The 19,671-nt window shown below is 37.7% G+C and overlaps 1 protein-coding gene across 2 annotated transcripts in view; it reads left to right on the top strand.

Annotated features, from left to right (window-relative positions):
* Positions 1-211: 211 nt before the first annotated feature.
* The window catches only part of LOC149538085 (pentatricopeptide repeat-containing protein At3g26782, mitochondrial-like), a 57,253-nt gene continuing 37,793 nt past the window's right edge, over positions 212-19,671 (top strand). The window contains exons 1-7 of one of the 2 annotated variants that reach the window (XR_016355970.1): positions 212-3,610; positions 3,795-4,421; positions 4,633-4,814; positions 4,932-5,083; positions 5,204-5,606; positions 5,730-6,135; positions 6,262-7,008. Coding sequence is in view for 1 of the 2 variants with exons in the window: in XM_089799457.1 (XP_089655583.1) it covers positions 403-2,413 (2,011 nt within the window). In the remaining variant the exon portion in view is untranslated. Of the gene's footprint in view, positions 3,611-3,794; positions 4,422-4,632; positions 4,815-4,931; positions 5,084-5,203; positions 5,607-5,729; positions 6,136-6,261; positions 7,009-19,671 lie in introns of those variants that run through there. The other variant, XM_089799457.1, reaches the window with a different exon arrangement.

Below are 19,671 nucleotides of genomic sequence, written 5' to 3'. Positions count from 1 at the left end.
CAACACGACAGCGAACATACCTAAATTAAACAATCAGCAGCTAGGCCTACAATTACTGTCATGAAATAGATGGTTTTGGCCGTGCCAGATTTAATAAAACATGGTCATTGACAGCCATCGATGGGTAATCGAAGAAACCCACAGAAGACATTAAAATCTAAAGGGATAAAAGTTTGGAACTTCTTTAAGAAAATACGAGTTAGGCTACAAGAAAATGAAAATACAGAGCAGTTGAAATTCATTATCGAAAATCGAAGTTTGAAGGGAACGATATTAGCTGTGGCAAGCTACGTAGTGGATGATGTCCCATTTACATTGTACCAATAAATGGAAAGAATACTATGTTTGAAGACGAAGGTAGTAACAATGTTTGGTGTACTCTGTAGCAGAAGTAGGATTACAATGAAAAACAACACAATTTACTTGAATTGTAATTATGTATTTCCTTCCTTTGCACAGCTCAATCTCAAACTCAGAGCATTTTCTAGAGAGGATCGGTTGAAGGGAATGGAACCCGATTCGCTTACAACACACAAGGAAGGTGCATCTACGACATCCGCATTTTTCCAAAACAATTTGATTAACATGTACGTTAGCTGCGCTGGTTTGATTGAAGCTCGCAAAGTATTTGACAAAATGACAGATCAAGACTGCGTCTCATGGAATATGATGGTTGCAGCCTACCGAAGATGTGGGTATCTTCACGAGGCATTGACAGTGTTTCACGCAATGAGACGATCAGGTGCTCAACCCGATCGGTGTACCTTCTCCAGTATCCTCCCCATCTGTACCAAAATACGCGATTTGGAACAGGGTATGAGTATCCATCAACTAGTAATTGAAAGCACACTTTCATCAGATGTTGTGGTAGGGAGTGCCCTCATAGATATGTATGCGAAATGTGGAAGCATACAGAAGGCACGCGAAGTGTTCAATAAAACAACTAAAAGAAATGTGGTGACTTGGAATGCGATGATTGCGGCGTATGCACAAAATGGTGTTTTTAATGAGGCTTTAAGTCTTTTCAAAAAAATGCCTGAACGAGATGTGGTTTCATGGAATACAATAATTGCAGGATGTGCAAAAAATGGGGTTCTAGACGAAGCTCTTAATCTTTTTAAACAAATACCACGACGAGACGTGGTTTCGTGGAATACAATGATTGCAGTATATGCACAAAATGGTGCTGTAGATGTGGCTTTAGGGATTTTCAGAGAAATGCCTCAAAGAAATGCGGTGTCATGGAATACGATGATTGCAGGATATGTACAGAATGGGTTTATTGAAGAGGCTTTGGAGACTTTTAAACAAATGCAATTGGCAGGTTTTGAACCTAATCCCTTCACCTTTGCCAGCATCATTCCAGCCTGTGCCAAAATAGGAGCTTTGGAACAGGGTATGGGTTTGCATGAAAGCATAATGGAAAATGGGATAATTTCGGATCCTTTAGTTGCTAATGCCCTGATAGACATGTATGCAAAATGTGGAAGCATGCAGAAGGCATGGAAATTGTTTGGTTATATGCCTCAAAGAGATTTAGTCTCGTGGAACGCTATGATTGCAGGATATGTACATAATGAACATTCTGAAAAGGCTTTCGAGACTTTTAAAGGAATGCAAATTGCAGGTGTTCAACCAGATCAGTTCACTTTTGCCAGCATCCTCACAGCCTGTGCTGGGATAGGAGTATTAGAACAGGGTTTAGGCATCCATAAAGGCATAATTGAAAAAGGTTTTTGTTTCAATATTGTAGTTGGGAGTGCCCTGATACACATGTATGCAAAAAGTGGAAGCATGCAGAAAGCACAGAAAGTGTTTGATAATATGCCACACAAAAATGTGGTCTCATGTAACACGATGATAACTGGATACGTGCATGATGGTTCTGTTGAAAAGTCCTTGGAGATATATAAGCAAATGCAATTGGCAGGTGTCCAACCTGATCAGTTTACGTTTGCTAGTGTCCTTCCTGCCTGTACCAAAATGGGTGATTTGAAAGAGGGTATGGATATCCATCAAACCATATTGGAAAACAATTTATATTCAGATGTTATAATTTTGAGTGCTCTGATAGACATGTATGCAAAATGTGGTAGTATGAAGAAGGCACAGGAAGTGTTTGACAGCATGCAACAAAGAAATGTAGTCTCGTGGACTGCGATGATTGCAGGCTTTGCACATAATGGGGATGTTAGAAAGGCCTTGGAGACTTTGAAGCAAATGCAATTGTCAGGTGTTCAACCAGATCAGTTTACCTTTGCCAGCATCATCACAGCTTGTGCGAAAATAGGGTTCCTTGAACAAGGTATGAGCATTCATCAAAGCACAGTTGAAGGTGGCTTTTTGTCAAACGTTGCAGTTGCAAGTGCCCTGGTAGATATGTATGCAAAATGTGGAATGATACATAAGGCACGTCAAGTATTTGATGAAATGTCTGAACCAGATGCAGTCTCATATAGTGCTATCATTGCAGGATATGCAATGCATGGACTTCATAAGGATGCACTTGAACTCTTTGATGTAATATATCACTTGGGAACATGCATTGACCATGTGACTTTTGTCTGTGTTTTATTTGCATGCAGCCATGCAGGCTTAGTGAATGAGGGCTGTAAGTACTTCAATGGCATGAGTGAGTTGTATTATATTATTCCTACAATGGATCATTATGTATGCATGGTTGACCTTCTTGGCCGTGCTGGTTATCTTGAGGAAACAGTAAAGTTTATCATCAAAATGCCACTTAAACCTGCCATGGTTATTTGGGAGTGTTTGCTTGGTGCTTGTAGATCACATATGAATATAGCACTTGGTGCATATGCAGCAGATCTACTTTTTGAGATGGATCCTAAAAATGCGACACCCTATGTCCTTCTATCTAGCATCTATGCAGAAATAAGCAGGTGGGATGATGCTCAAAAGCTAAGGAGGAGGATGAAAGATAGAGGAATTACTAAGAAACCTGGATGTAGTTGGATTGAAGTCTATAAAATTGTACATGCTTTTTGTATAGGAGATGTTGCACCCACAAATGCTGGAAATCTATGCAAGTTGGAAGGATGGCCTTGGGAGATGAAGATATTAGGCTAACATCCACATCTAAAACATGAAGTAAACGATGTGGAGGAAAATAAACAATGGTTTCTCTGCCACCATATTGAGAAATTGCCAATTGCATTTGGATTTTTAAAACTAGAGTTCTAAGAATCGCCATGAAATTGCCTGAATCGCTGGTTTGGCGATTCAATTCAACCTGGGTGATTTTTCATGAGTCGTGAATCGGATCAGCCGATTTTTTCTCATGAATCACTTGAATTGCCGATTCATGCGATTCATGGAAAAAATCGCTTGAATCGGCCATGCGGCAGGCCATAAAGTGGACTTATAAACACATGTTTTCTTTTGTTTTCTTTTTGGCCTTTCCTCTTTGTTTAACCCTAAAGGGCCTTCTAATTGTTAAGCATGAGTAGAAGAGAGGAAAAGTGAGAGAGAAGAAGAGAAGAAAAACCACAGGTTTCCAACCAGCAAGAAGGAAGAGCTAGAGAGGCCATAAATTGCATTAGGAGCATTAAGGAGTCAATAGCAACACTCCTCAACTCATTTGGAAGAGGTTAGTGCTGATTTTGTTTTTGCATATTAGTGTATTATGCATTTTTTGTTAAAATTTTTTAGTTTTCATTTGTAAATTTTGAATTTTTTTAATTTTACTAAATTGCAAACTAGGGTTTGTTGTTTTGTAGTTTCTATTTATTAGTTTCAAACTTTGATATTTTACTTGAATTTTCTTATTGCAGCAGCCCTTTGCTTTCATTTTCCGCAATGGGTAAAAAGATGAATGTTGGAAATATACGAAAGAGTTTTTTGGAAGAAACAAATTTCAAACGAAATGTATGTTTTGTAAAGAAATAAATTCTAGTGGTATTTATAGATTCAAATACCACATTGCTGCTATACGTGGACATGATATTACAATTTGCACTCAACAAACTCTTGAGGTAAAACACACTTGTTTAGTGGCATTAGAAAAATATGATAAAAAAAAATTGAATTAAAAAAATGCAACTTGAAGGGTTAAGGGCTTTTGGCACCCATGCTCCCGTAGCCGCATCTCCATCTGCATCAACTTCCGCATCCATAGGTTGTGTTGGAGAGGGTTCTTCCAGGCCTCTTTTTCGTCCTAGTTCTAGTACTCATGTGAGTGCTAGTGTTAGTCGGTCTTATACTGAGATTGAGTCCAACTCCAACCTATTACAGCCTGGAGTGTGGAAAAACATAATGGATAGTTACTTTGTGCCCCGCACTACTCTTGGCTCACAATCCACACTTGAGGGCATGGGTTTGAACAAGGAGATTCATGATGCTGCCAGAAAAGAGATTTGTAAATTTTGGTAGTTTTGCAAAATTCCATTTGTTGCAGCCAGGTAATCGATTCTTTTTCTCTATTTTCTTTAAGATTAAATTTAAAGTAAAACTTTAATTATATCTACTTGTTTTATGATTCATTGATTAATCATAGATTTGTTTTATAAGCTTACATAATGATTTGACATCTAAATTTCTAATCATAATCTATTTGTGATAGGGCTCCTTATTGGCAAAACATGATAGATGTAATTGCTATTTGTGGTCCAGGATTTAAAGCCCCAATTGAGGCTGAGTTGAGTGGACACCTCTTGGATGAAATGATAGAGGATATGAAGGTTGAGCTTGAGGAGCACCAAAAGGAGCGGATTGAAAAGGTTGCACCATCATGACTAATGGTTGGAAAAATTGGAGGAATAGAACACTCCTCAATTTTCTTGTTTCTTGTGGAGGTGATTGATCATTCTACTTTCCTACATACATAATTATGAATCGTGATTGAATATTTCAAATTTTGATTTGTTGATTGCTAATTTGTTGATAATCCATTATAATTCATTGTTTTGTAGGATATATCATGTTCCTCAAATCTATCGATGCTTCTGCTTATATAAAAAATGTCACATACTTATGTGATGTTATTGAGGAAGTCATAGCAGAGGTGGGGGAACAACATGTGGTGCAGGTGGTGACAGAAATGCAACAAGTTATGTCGTTGTAGGTAAGCGTTTAACTTTTTAAGTTTTGAAAATAAATTTATTTGAATTTTGAACTTTTTCTAATTCTAAGTTTCCAAAGTTCTAACATGTTTGAATTTCTAATTAACTTAAAATTGTTGTAGGTAAACTTTTGATGGAGAGGCACACCACTATATTTTGGTCCCCTTGTGCGGCACACTGCATTGACCTCATGTTGGAGGAAATTGGCAAGCTTGAGTGGGTCAAATCATATGTCGAAAGGGCAAAAAATATATGCAAGTTATAATTTATAATCGTTCATTTGTCCTTAGCACAATGAGGAAGTACACAAGAGGCAAGAAGTAAGCTCGTCTAGGCATCACGAGGTTTGCCTCGAATTTCATCACACTGCAGTCCTTATTGACATCAAGGGACGATTTGAGGAGCATGTTTATTGAGCTGGAGTGGATTTTATCTTCCTATGCTATGACCACTACAAGGGTAGATGTGGTGAATTGCATCTTTGATGATGATGGTTTTTGGAAACTTGCTAAAAAAATCCGTAAGGTAAATTTATTGCAATTTAACATTTAGTATTTTACTATTTACTATTCAATATTTAATATTTAATTGTTTAATGATTTAGTTTTACTTTGAGTTATATTATTTTGTATTTGACATTATATGCAGGTCACTGAGCCCCTTGTATCTCTCCTACGAACTACTAATAGGGAGAAGCCTTCTACGGGCTACATAAATGAGGGCATGGATAGGGCCAAGGAGACCATTAGAGCCCAGTATGCAGGAGTGCAGGAGAAGTATGCCCCTATTTGGGATATCATTGATAGGAGATGGCAGAATCAACTCCATCGACTCATCCATGCAACAACTTACTTTTTGAATTCGGAATTTCCTTTCCATCTTGACTTCAAGGCAGATGAGGAGGTTCTCACTGGCTTATATACAATGATCCAAAGGTTGAGTAGTGATGAGGATAGCGGAGCTACAACCATTGAACTCGACAAGTTCAATAATAAAGAAGGGCCACTTTTCTCTGGCAAGATGGCCATAGATGCTCGGACAACAATATAGCCAAGTAAAAATTAAATAATATATGCTTGAATCTAAAGTTTATGACTTATAAGTTGTGCATTTTAATTGTTGATTATGTAATTTTAAAGTTGTAAATGAGACTAATTGTTTTTGTTTTCCTTTATTTCAGATGGATGGTAGCAAATGTTTGGGCCCACAACCCCAAAACTTCAAAAAATTTCCATCCATATTCTGAGTCAGCCAAACAACGCTTCTAGATGTGAGCACAGTTGGTCCATGTTCAAGCACATCCACTCAAAGAGGAGAAATAGCTTGACTATGCAGAGGTTGAATGATCTTGTCTTTGTTCATTACAACCTTCATCTTTGGATTAGACAAATTTTGGTTGCTGACTCCTCTTCGATCATTCTGGAGGAGATTGATCCAGAATCAGAGTGGCTCACTGACGTTGTGGATCCAGTCTTCACTAAGGAAGACCATGAGTGGGTTGACCAGGTGGAAAGAGAGGCTAAGGTTGTGGCCATAGCAGAGGAGACAGCTAGAGCACGTTCAGGCGATGGTAGACGCACACATGCATGCACAAACACAGGTCGTAGTGATGTTGTTTGTGAACCCATCTGACATGTGGGGGATATGGCTTGGAAATCCTCTAGGACCTACCTTAAATGTCTTTCTATTAGGCAAATTGGATACTCAGAGGCTGAGGTTGAGGCTATGACTGAGCTTGAGGATGATGATGAGGCTTGAGCTGGAGCCTTGTTTTTTCATTTTGTTTACAGATATTGATAGACATATGTTTCATAGATCTTCATCTTAGATTCTTATATACATTTATGATTTGATGTTGTATGGGCCTTCATCTTACATACATTCTATGATTTGAATCATTAGGATCATATGATTTCTATTTACTTAAGCTACAGCGTACAATTTACATTTTACATGCAACATAGTTATGTATGTGATGGATTTATCATTAATGTTCCATGTTTATGTATGTTAGTTTTAACTTCTATTTGATGATGTTATAGTGTGTTTAACCTATATTCAATAAAAGGTGCATGAAATAAGCTTTAAATTGTTAACATCTCTAAATTTAAAGGGTTTTTTAAAATTTGCTGATTCATAGCCGATTCATGGCCGATTCACAATTCAATTCGGCCTTGCTGATTCCGATTCTCGTTACTTTGGTTAAAACATATCCCCTAGAACAACTATCAGAGTTCCCAAGAATGTTCAAAAAGGTGTTGGCTCTCAGGAAGCAACCTAGTTAGGTTATCTCTAGGATTGTTACAAGAGACGTGAGATATGCAAGCTAAATCATTGTTTTGAGCAATGTCCATGTTCTTGTTGAGATTAATGGCAATGCTAAATTAAGCGACCTGTGAACATTTCATTGCAGTACAACAAGTCCTTTGAGTTTGTATCAGACATGCATCAGAAAAAGGGAACCAGGTTTAATTTTCATTTTCAAATAAGTATTATTTCAGCTTCTAGATAGAAAAACTATGCCATTTATTTGGTTAATCTGATGTATAGTGTGCATCACTTCATGTATATACTGGTAGGGGTATCGCTAAAGTCGTCATAATTTCATGGAACTTTAATGTCATCAAGCTATATTGCAGGAAGCCTGTATGGTTCTAGAAAGATGGAGGAGGTGGTGGATAATAAGAAAGGGCAAAGCAAACGGTGATGGACACTTATGGAACTTGGAGTATACTTACCCAGAAGGCAAGATAAGAAAAGCAATTACTATAATCAGTTCTCTGATTGAAAACGAGACTATCTTGTGATAGTTCTTTACTCCATTTTTTTCCACTTTATGGTCCTTCTATCTAGAATAATTCTCTAAAGGTAAGAGCAAGGTTTGGTTTTTGTTTGTACGATTTTATTAAATTTTGTCCTATGTACCAATGATAATCAAGCAAAATTTAATTTGCAACCTATCCATCAAATTACATTGGGACAACTTCCAGAGGCATTCAAATTTATAGAATTTAAATTGTGTTAAGTGTATTAGTGTTTAGTAGTTAAGGTTCTAATTTAAATGTGAGTATCATTACAAACTTTTTGGGTTTACTTAATTCTGTAAATGTTGAAGTCTTGTTCATGACTGGGATTAATCTATCTGCTCAAGATCTAGAATTTTTTGAGGTCGAATTATTGATTCAGGTTGCTTTGTGGTTAATACTAATGTGCAGAGGATTCCCACCAACAGATTTATGGACTTATTTGTGGTAAAATGTCTTTCAAAAGTTCCCTTCGTTTGTGATAATGCGTGACGAAAATCTTGTAATTTTTGTGAAAAACATCCCTTATCAGTTTATTAGTTTATGTCAATTTTTTCTATGTTATACTTCTACTCAGTGTACAGTATATCTGAACTTTTGTTTTATTAACAAAATCAATGGTTTTCTTTTTCCTTTCACAGTATTCAGGAAGGATTGGTGTAGGGTATGGTTGGGACTTATTGGAGAGGCACGCTTGTCCATTCAAAGGCAATGGAGGTAGAGCTACTAATGTGTAGAAGACATCCAATCACCGTGTGTGTAGTTGTTTGTGGTCAAAATATGTTTCAATTATTTTCTTTTCTAGTGATAGCGTATGATGAAAATGTTATAAATTCTTGTGAAATTTGAAATAGACCTGCTGTATCGGTTAGGGCAATATGTCAATTTTGTTTTCTTTTGCACGTCTCTATAGCTTATTCTGATACTTGTTTAATTAGATGAATCAATGATTATCAGAGTGTGCTTGGGATGGATTGGAGGCACATATACTCAACCAGAAGTAAAGAAGTTGGATGAGAAGCCTGTTCTGAGACATAACTTTCCAGTCATTACCTTGCAGTTTTCTAGCTAATTTGATTGCCCTCTGTGCAGTGATCAGAAGGTAATATCGCTTCTTTTATTCCTTCGGAAAAGAAGACTGTGTGACATGAGGGTGGTTTCTGGTTGAGGTGGTGAGATGTGTGTCAATGGAGCAGATTGGAAATGTCTTTTCTCCTCTCTTCTTTTCTTTATATTTTCTATTTTTCTTTTTTATAACAGGAGCCACAAGTTGATGATATCATCAAACCCGTGTCATTAAGATAAAGTGGTGATGGTTTTACTGCAGGGCATGGTTGCTGCTTTTCTAAATAGAGCATTATATTGATAAATTACTGCATGAAATTAATTATGATACATTCGATATTGTTCAATTTAAACATAAAAGCTATTATGAAATCTCCATGTATGTCAATGGAACAGATTGGAAGTGTCTTTTTTCCCCTTTTTCTCCCTCCTTTTTTTTTTCTTCTGTTTTTCCTTTTAAAATTAAGAGCCATAAGTTGTTGATGTTATTAAATCTGTCATTAAGATAAAGAGTTGATGATTTTACTGCAGGGCACGGTTGGTACTTTTTCTTCAGGTGAAAGGTATATATATATATATATATATATATATATATATAAGTTTGGAAGATACAAACTTGAATGAAATGTCTCTCATTAGCCAGATGTATGAACATGAAGACTTGATCAGACAACATATGAAAACCCAAGTCTATCAGTGAACCTAAATGAACTGCAACTGGATTCCAAAGACATAAACATAGTATATACAGTGAATTAACTAAACCCTTGTTGACCAAAATGTGTGTTGTAGAGGAACTGTTACTATGATGTTTACTCCTCCATATCTTCCATCTGAATTTCGTTTTCACCCTGCTGTGCATGCAACTTACCCACTGCAGATTGTGTAGGAAGGCGGATGTTGAGGTTTGCAATATGCTCAGGGTGAGGCAGATGAGAAGAGCTAAGATTATCACGAGCAATCGCTTCAGGGACATCTGGAATGGCCTGTACAGTAGGGCTGGGAACAATGTTTGGGATTGGTTCACTACGCTCTTATGCGAATGGTGCCATTAACGCATTAACTTTCCTTCGAATCTTCTCTGTGGTGTCCTCTTCCACCTCTGCAACATGCTTGTCAAGAGTATGTTGAAGAAAGCTGGAATTCTGCATTTCCAATGTCTGTTTTATGGCATTGTACACTGCAACACGTGTGGAACTATTGAGAGAAAGTGCCACAGAAACAGACCGCCAATTTTCCCTTGGCCCTTCCACAGGTCATACACTTGGATTGCTGAAAGTGACTTATTGTCTTGCAGGAACACATCTTTAACAACTTTGTTTTCTGCTAGCTAAAGCATTGGGAATGACTGCAACAAGTTGAATGCATTGGAGAGGAAAATAGAAATTAATTGAGAAGGAAAAATCATCCTCCTGGCTTGAGGAAAGAAGATTTCCTCTCCAATGGTACGCTTCGCACTCTTTTTTTACTGGTAGCAGTGTGTCTTGAACCCTTTCTCTAACTGCTCATCTTCAATGGACCTAGAGAATGACGGCTCCCACTCATTAACTGGACCCCAAATTCTGTAATTATGGGGATGGTACTCCATTTGCATTCTTCTACATTACTCTTTGTAAATTTACTTGTGATACATTCTATTTACAATTAAATAATGATCTAATTTTGATCAAGTTTGAGGAGCCCTGATTCTTCTTCTTCCACGATGACTCCCGCGACCCACGACCATAACTCACACTGCGATTTTTCTTCCCAGGACCTCTGTGCCCATGGCCGTCGCTAGCTTTCCGTCTCTGCTGGTGATCGACTGCGTCTCGGCTGATGTTCATTGGCTTATTGGTTGCAATCGTGTACCCTTTTCTTCTGTGGTTTCTGCTTCTTTTTGTCGCGTCCGTGTGCCCTTTTCTTTCCTTCCTGTGGCTCAGATTCGATCTTGGTTTTTCGCGTGGCTCTGTCTTCTTGCTTGTGGGTGTCAGTTTGTGTCGCTCTCCATTTCTGCTAGTATTGCGTGGACTTCTTCTGCCTCACGGGACGATTGCAAGTGTGTACGACCCTCCATTTCTGCTTGTTTGGCATGGATTTCTCTTGCCTCCATATCTGCTACTACTGTGTGACCTTCGCAACTTTTACTTCTGCGTGGACTCATTTTTCCTCACGGGACTCGTTATCTGTTTGTTGGGGTTTCTTCTGCTACTGCCCGCAACTGTTTATTGGTTTTTGCTGCCTATCAACAATGTCAGATATTGTTGATTCTAGTTCATTGCAAGGGCAACAACTTCTTACCTATCAGTGGCTATGCGAAAGGATTTCGAAGTTGGAAATGGATAACCATCTGTTGAAAGAGCAAGTTACCTCTTTAATGGATGGTATTTCTGAAATCAAAGCTACCACAACTGCTAACTCGTCTCAGATCCAATGTTTCTCTAATACTCTCACCTCTGAGACTGCGGGATTGCAAACACACATTCAGTCCATTATTGAGCAACTTAATGGGATTGGCGTCATCAATGAGCAACAATTGAAAATCGCAACGAAGCATTCCTCTCTAATTTCTGAAACTGAGTAGAAAGTGAAATCATGGGCCTCCCTCTGTAACAACACAGCTGCGACTACGCCTTTTGCTAATTTTTGATAAGATGGTTCAAGGGAAGATTGAGGACGAACTGGTGAGGTGAGCTCGTGAGCTCAATCTACGAGTCTGCGGTCTCCCTCCCACTTTTGACCCTATCTCTACTAGACGTTCTTTTCTTTGTGATCAACTTGGTATCTCTGACATCATTCTAGATAAATGTTGGTTTGGCCATGGTGATATCTTGTTCATTCGATTTCTCACACTTTCAAACAGGCTCCGTTCTCTCAGAGTTAAGAGGAAGTTTTTTCTCTCTCCCGTCTAAGATTTTCCTAGATGAAGATCTCATAAGAACTCAAGTTGCAGAGCTGAAACATGCTCGTGGTGGAGGCTAGACAGGCTAGTAAATGGGCAGTTATTAGGAATCTTAAAGCAGTTATTCAAGATTCTCCCCCAATGGTTGGGAAGCAATATAGGCCTCCAAAACCAAATGACGGTCTTGCCAGCGGTCTAACATGAGAGAATCCTTCACTTTCTCTCTCCTTATTAACTGTTGGAATGATAATGGTTCTTTATGGTCATTACTTGGTCTTTTACATGATGCAATGGGATTCACTGATATTCTTGTCGTCATTGAGATCCATGAGAGTCATGTGTGTCCTCTTCCGGGGTTTACTAGCTATCAGTGGTTATCCGTTTGTAGAGAAGAGGTTCGTACTTTTGGTGCGGTCTGTGGTTCTGGAGGTGTTGCATGTTTGGTTAGAGATTCTATCTTCAGTTGTACTTCTATTGTCCATTTTGATATGTTTGTCAGGTTCATGTGGGTCCGTATTAATTGTAAGTGTCACCGGCAGAGAGATTTCTTTATTGTTGTTTGTTATTTCCCACCAGCTTCTTCCTATTATGCTATTCATGGTACCAAGGATGGAGACCCTTATGTTGACCTTTGCGAGAGTGTCTCTCAATTTGCTACTTTGGGTCACATCATCATTCTCGATAATTTCAATGCAATGACTAGGGAACTCCAGACTCCGCTTTATGACCAATGCTCTGATTGCGTTTGCTCCACTGAGATTGATCCGACTACTTTGAGGCTTTAACGTATTTTTGAGGATGTTCTTGGACCGATTTCCTGCTATGGTCATCATCTTTTATAGCTCTGTGAGTCTTCTAGTCTTGTGATCCTGAAAGTCTATCTTGCTTTACTGGTTCAGAGCTCTTTACTTGTTGGCCTCATTGCAGAGGTGCTAGTGTGGTTGATTATGTCCTCGCCTCTCCCTCTTTCATCTCCTTCATCCACAACTTCACCATCTTACACCTTCCTTTTGCAGATCATGCTCTCCTTAGTACCCATTTTCATCTTTCTTCGCATTCATCACCTCCTCTTCTCATCCCTTCTGCTACCTATTCCCCTGCTTGCTTTTGTTTCCTCGACGATAACAGTGAACTCTTTTCCTTACATCTTTCGAGACTCCTTAATACTACGAGTTTTGATGATTCTAATGAGGCCTCCTCTATGTTTGACTTGCTTGCAACTGCCATTTAGAAGTCCACCCTCCTTTCCATACCCCACTGCCCTTCACTTTTCCTCCATAGCAAATGTCGTAATACATGTCCTATGAACCAGTGGTTTGATGTTGACTGAAAAGCTCTTCATCACTTTGTTCGTTCTGATTTCAAGGCTTACTCCCTTGATTATGCTCATCTTCGGTTGTCTTACTTTTGCCATCTTTGCTGTAAGAAACGATCTTTAACCCCTTCCCAGTGTAAATCTCTTTGCTCCATGTTGATCTGTAATCCCCAGCTTTTTTGGCAAACTCTTTTCCCCCACTATTTCCCTCCATCTTCCATTCTTGACTTTCACTCCATGACCACCCACACCATGGCTCTTTATGACATTCCCAGACAGCCTTCTATTCATCCCACTCCGCCTCCTTTTTGTCACCCGTTCAACTCCTCCCATATTTATGAGGCCATCAGATCCATGAGATGCAGCAAAGCGGCATACGATAGGGGTTCCATGCTAAACTCTTCAAGTTTGGGGCCTCCATTTTGGACCCCTATCTCTCTATACTATTTAATAAGGTGATTTGTACTGGGTTTCCAATTTCTTGGTCTAGGCATCTAATTTATCCAATCCATAAGACTAGTCCTGCTTCTGACCTTGGTAATTACAGGACTATTATGATCAAGCACACATTTGCTAAACTATATGCTATTGCACTCAATGCTATGCTATCTAGAGAGCTCGATAGGAAGGGTTGTAGAGTTAGAGGATAGGCTAGTTTCTGGGATGACTATCAGACTATGGATCACATTTTCACTTTACGAGCTATTATTGAGGAGGCTAGACATAGATCGAAGTGTAATGATCCCATCTTTTAGCTTTCATGTTCTCCAAAGTCTAAGTGGAGGATAAGAAGAAATTAAAGGTGACTTTGTATTTAATTAATTTAATTATTTACAAGGGAGTAGCTTCTAGGGTATGTATTAATTATTGGAAGGACGAAAGCCTCTCATGATTTAATTAATTATTGCCAAGGAGGAATTTCTAGAGAACGCATTAATTATTGGAAGGAGGAAGCCTCTAGCTCTTGCAATTAATTAATGTTTTAGTTCCTTCCAGAAGGATGAAGAAAAGGATAAATAGGGCTAAAAGTCTCATTGCTGATCATCGGATGATTATGACTTGCATTTGATAAGAGCTTGGATGTGTGAATCACACTCCCTTCTTTTGGCAATAGAGGACGTTCATTCTCTGTTGTAACATTCTAGACGTCATTCCTTTATGGTTTGGCCTTTAGAATACATCTCTTTGTAATTGATTGCAACATTCTCAACATTAATATAATTTCAACCTTGGTTCAGCTTTTGGGCATTCCTGGGTGTCCATTATAGTGGCATCAGAGCTATAAGTCCTGCCATCCTGTGGAGATCTTCAACATCTATGTTTGAGCATACGATAAGGGCTTTATAATTTTCGCAATACCAGAGCAAGGCAAAGTAGGAGTTTGGACTCACATAACGCATGAGATAGCTCATCCGTGCAGAGGGACATACAATCCAGTCATACAGACATAGAGGAGACATTCTTTGAACAAGACAGCAATATGGGTGACTGAGATGATAGGAGTACCGGTCTAGATCAAGAAAATGCAATGTTTAGGTTACTGAGTTCATTAGAGGAGGGGCAGCGGATGCAACAGGAACATAATAGGCGAATGGATATGCGAATGGATATGATGTTGCAACTTATGGCTAGACAGATGGGCATCAATATTGAAGATTTGTATGTTGCTCCAGTGCAGGAGATAGTTGCTTCCTCAGGTGGGATCGAGACACGTATAGAGCCACCCATCTATGATGTTGGTGATATGGGTGTTTCAGCGAAATCAGTAGAAACATGTGTGCAAAGTCAGGATACCACATATGAAGCTTTCTCGGGAGATGGTGTTGCAGTAATAGTGGGATTAGGAGAACATGAGGATACTATCATATCAACAACCACTTCTGTGTCAGTTGAACCATCCAATGAGGAGTTTAATGGTATAAATGCAATCGTTGATGTATTTTTTAATGAAGCCACACATGTTGATGATTATGAGTTTTCATCAACTACAAATTCGGTTTAGTTTTCTGTTGCAGTAGTTAATGTTGTTCCTATGTCCATATATTTCAATGCGACAACACCTATTGTTGATACAGTTAACATGAGTACATATGGTTCACCTGCAACGACATCTTTTTCAATGCATGATGGTGATAATATGCATTCCAGTCCAATATATATTATGTGGATGGATACAGGGAAGAAGACGTTTCATAAATCTTCTATGGAGTTGCCTTATGGTGACATTCTGACTTCATCAGCACAAGTTTTGAATGTTAGGCTACAGGGGTTGGTTCTAATGATGTGGGTTTGCAGTTGGTTTAACTTCCATATGAATATCACATATTGGGATCCAGGTGGCAGTTGGAGTCCATTATGTTACTTAATTGCTTGAGGACAAGCAATTTCAAGGAGGGTGGATTTGTAATGATCCCATCTTTCAGCTCTCACGTTCTCCAAAGTCTAAGTGGAGGATAAGAAGAAATTAAAAGTGACTTTGTATTTAATTAATTTAATTATTTACAAGGGAGTAGCTTCTAGGGTATGTATTAATTATTGGAAGGACGGAAGCCTCTCGTGATTTAATTAATTATTGCCAGGGAGGAATTTCTAGAGAATGCATTAATTAGTGGAAGGAAGAAGCTTCTAGCTCTTGCAATTAATTAATGTTTTAGTTCCTTCCAAAAGGATGAAGAAAAGGATAAATAGGGCTGAAAGTCTCATTGTTGATCATCAGATGATTATGACTTGCATTTGATAAGAGCTTGGATGTGTGAATCACACTCCCTTCTTTTGGCAATAGAGGACATTCATTCTCTGTTGTAACATTCCAGACGTCATTCCCTTAGGGTTTGGCCTTTGGAATACATCTCTTTATAATTGATTGTGGCATTCTCAGCATTAATATAATTTCAGCCTTGGTTCAGCTTTTGGGCATTCCTGGGTGTCCATTACACGGAGAAAAATTACTTTTGTTTTGTTGATTTTCGCAAGGCTTTTGATTTTGTTCCTAGGATGGCTTTATTTCAGAGTCTTCAAAAGATTGGGATTTCAGACATGTTACTAATGACTATGATGAGATTATACAAAACTGTTGTGGGTAGATTCAAAACTCCTAATAGTTTCTTAGTCTTGATCCATAGCATCATTGGGGTTAAACAAGGCTGCCCTCTATCTCCCACTTTGTTCAAATTATATTGATGAGCTTGAGGACTTCCTTTCGAAGTCTTCGCTCCTAGGTGATGGTTTTTATTTACACCAGGTCTTGATCTCCATTCTTCTTTTTGCAGATGATATGGTTCTTCTTGTTTCTTCTCCAGAGAGTTTATAGAGGCTTCTAGATGATTTGGCTTCCTTTTGTGTTCAAAGACAGCTTGTGGTTAACTTGGGTAAGACTCAGATTATGCTCTTTAATTGCTTAAAGACTTCTCATCTTCATTTCTTTTTTCAGGGGCAGGAGATTGAGATCACTTCTTCCTATATGTATCTGGGAGTTAAGTTTTTTGGGCCTTGCTTTAATATGGGACCGGCGATACAGTTCAGAGTTAATAAGGGTATGGGTTCTCTTGCTATGCTTGAGAAACAGTGCTTTAGACACCATTTTCAAGATACCTTGTTCAAATTATCGGCCGACTGTTCTTTATGGGTCAATGGTGTGGAGGCCTTTTCTTCTTAGTTCTGACTAGGCCTCGATTGAGCGGGTTCAGACATTGCTCCTACGACACATTATCCGATGTCATAGATTTGCTCCTCATAGTATCATTCTTGCTAAGTTTGGTGCTCATCCCTTCAGTCTTGCAGTTATTTTTAATTTGATTTGGTTCCTTCACCATCTGCGTGGTTTTGCGGATTCTGTTGGTGAGCGTGATAGATATTCCTACTTGGCATATTGTTCTTTTGCTGCTATTGCATTTTCGATACTAGCTCTTGTGCTCGTTGCTGGTATGCACATGCTTCTTCTTTGTTGAGCTCGATTGGGATTGACATTGATCATCTTCGTCCTTATCAATTCTCTTTGAATGCCCCTACTCATCTCCTCCCCTCTAGATAGGAGTTAAATGAGCATGTCAGACTTGATATTTATAGACAATATATTACTACTACCTAGACTAACTCTCATGGTGGTCTTTATTTTCCGATGCCCTATCTTTTATGATATCATAGGGAGATTTTATTGTTTGTTCCGAGACAGCTTTTCTCTTGTAGCCTTCTTTTGCTATTATGACCAGCAATGTCTAGCACTCTATCTTGAGGAGGTCACTCTACTTTGTGATAATACTTTACAGTCACTACTTCCTCATCGACGTAGCTCGGTTCATCCTATTACTATCTTTTTTGCACCTTTATCTCCTTTGTGGAGTGTGAAAAGGCCGGCTAGTTCTATCAGTGCTCACTCCAAATCCATTAGATCTGTAAAATCTCGCAGTGGTTTCTTGCGTTAGCGACACTTCTCCACGAGTTCACGGAGACAATTCAGGGCTCCTATCCATTCACAGTGTTATCCTTCTGTGACTAATTTATTTTTGCCAAGAAAAGACTCCTAGTCTTTTTCTTGTTCTCTCTCCTCTTCTTTTTCTACTTGTTTCGTCTTGTTTTCTTTTATCGGACACCATTTGACACTCCTGCTATTATCAGTTGTCTAGTTGTAAACTCTCAGTTATAGACCTTTTGTGGTCTTTTGTTGGACATTAATAATTTTATCTTATCTTATCTATATGGTTCACATTAAATATAAAAGCTATTCAGAAATCTTAGTATTAAATTTGAAATGGTGTGTTGCTTAGGCCCTTCTTAGTGTTCATTTAGAATTTCTTTTCTATTATTTTTAATATTTGCAGTCAATCTTATAGTAGTGTTTTCAAGTGTTCTTGTAGTTAGCTTACATTATAATATATTATGGTTTAGTTTTTTGATATATGAAACACTAAGACCATTTCAGAAAAATCCTTTTGTTAATAAAAGATAATCTTGTCAATTGTCATAACACATAGTGCAAATTGACCATTTGACTTGTTTCATTGAAATATATTTTGGTTTCTTTTAAAATATTCTTTTGTTAATAAAAGATAATCTTGTTAGTCATTGAAAATGCATTACAGTCCAAATTGGGCATTTGATATGTTTCTACCAACATAAAACTTCCATAAATTTGTCTTTGATGCTTGGATATGAATAGATTGTGCATTGCTAGATGAAACTCATATTTTACATTAGTCATTGTTTTCTCTACAAGAGGCCAACCCTATAATATCTTGTAGTCTTTGGCCTGCATTGCCCCAACATTCTCAAATTTGTTTAGATGGTCCTAACTATATTTTTAGCATGTCAAAATTGTAATTGAAGATTAATTTTGAGCTGAATATATTTGTGCCATTTGTTTCAAACCATTATATTTCTGTTGTAGATTTTCTTTCTTTCTTACACTTCTGATGGATGTTATTGTATGCTCATTTATATATATTATTTTAACAAGTTAAGGTGGTTTCAGGGGGTTTTCCCGTATTATTCCAAAGTAACTTCTCAAAGAAATATCATGCTTTTTAGAATAGGACAAAGAAGACATAGTTCAATAACAAAGATATAAAATAATAAAAGTGGTTGAGACTATTGTACAAATTTATGAACTTAAAAACAAGATGAATTTGGAGGGTCTTTTTGATTAGATTGCTGTAGCAGTTTAGCTATTTAATTTTTTGGGATAGATTAATTTTCAATTGGGGGAATTAAGAGCACTTGTCAAAGTGTTATTGTTATGTTGAGCTTTAGCATGAGGTTTCTGTAATTGCAAGAATGATATTTCTCTGTGGAATCACTAATCTATTGTATAAAATCGCATAAGAAAATCTTAAAGTATTTAATGCTAGTCTGTTAACAAACTCGTATAGCTCATGTAAATCCATTTTTCATTGTGGCACTAAACAAAAGTTCCCAAAATAGTTATATTCATTTATCGATCTCATTCATTATCACAGAATATTGCTAGACAAAGTTATTATCATATTTACATTTTGGCTTTGGTTATATCTTTATTTTCACATCTAATTTACAGTAGTAGATTCCAATTTTCTGTTCAACATGAGCCCTTTTTTAATTAGGTTTGATGACCCTTATTACTAATGGAGTGATAGGTTCAAAAATATCAAAATCCTAGATTTTAACAAGTTATAAATCATATTATTTTTAAAGGTTGCAAGTCTATCGAATTCCTTAACTTCATATTTGTAAATCAAAACAATATATTACTAGAGATTTTGCATGTGAATGAAGTTAAGAGATTGTGATACTGATATCAGGATTTAACTATGTGATTTTGAGTCAAACTCATTGACCCATGTTTCATGAGTAGTGATTCAACATGAATCCATCTCTCATGAGAATAAATGGAACACTTAGCACTCATTGGATGAAACTCATTGACCCATGTTTCATGAGTAGTGATTCAACATGAATCCATCTCTCATGAGAATAAATGGAACACTTAGCACTCATTGGATCTAGGTGATGTTCACAGGGGTGAAGCACCAGGACTTCCCGGGAGGTCATCCA

The sequence above is a fragment of the Cupressus sempervirens genome, chromosome 9 (assembly GCF_028749045.1).
Source record: "Cupressus sempervirens isolate cs-2001-9-10 chromosome 9, ASM2874904v1, whole genome shotgun sequence".
In the NCBI taxonomy this organism is placed as follows: Eukaryota; Viridiplantae; Streptophyta; class Pinopsida; order Cupressales; family Cupressaceae; genus Cupressus; species Cupressus sempervirens.
Note: the sequence above shows the minus strand (reverse complement) of the source record. Positions and strands in the feature narration are given on the sequence as shown.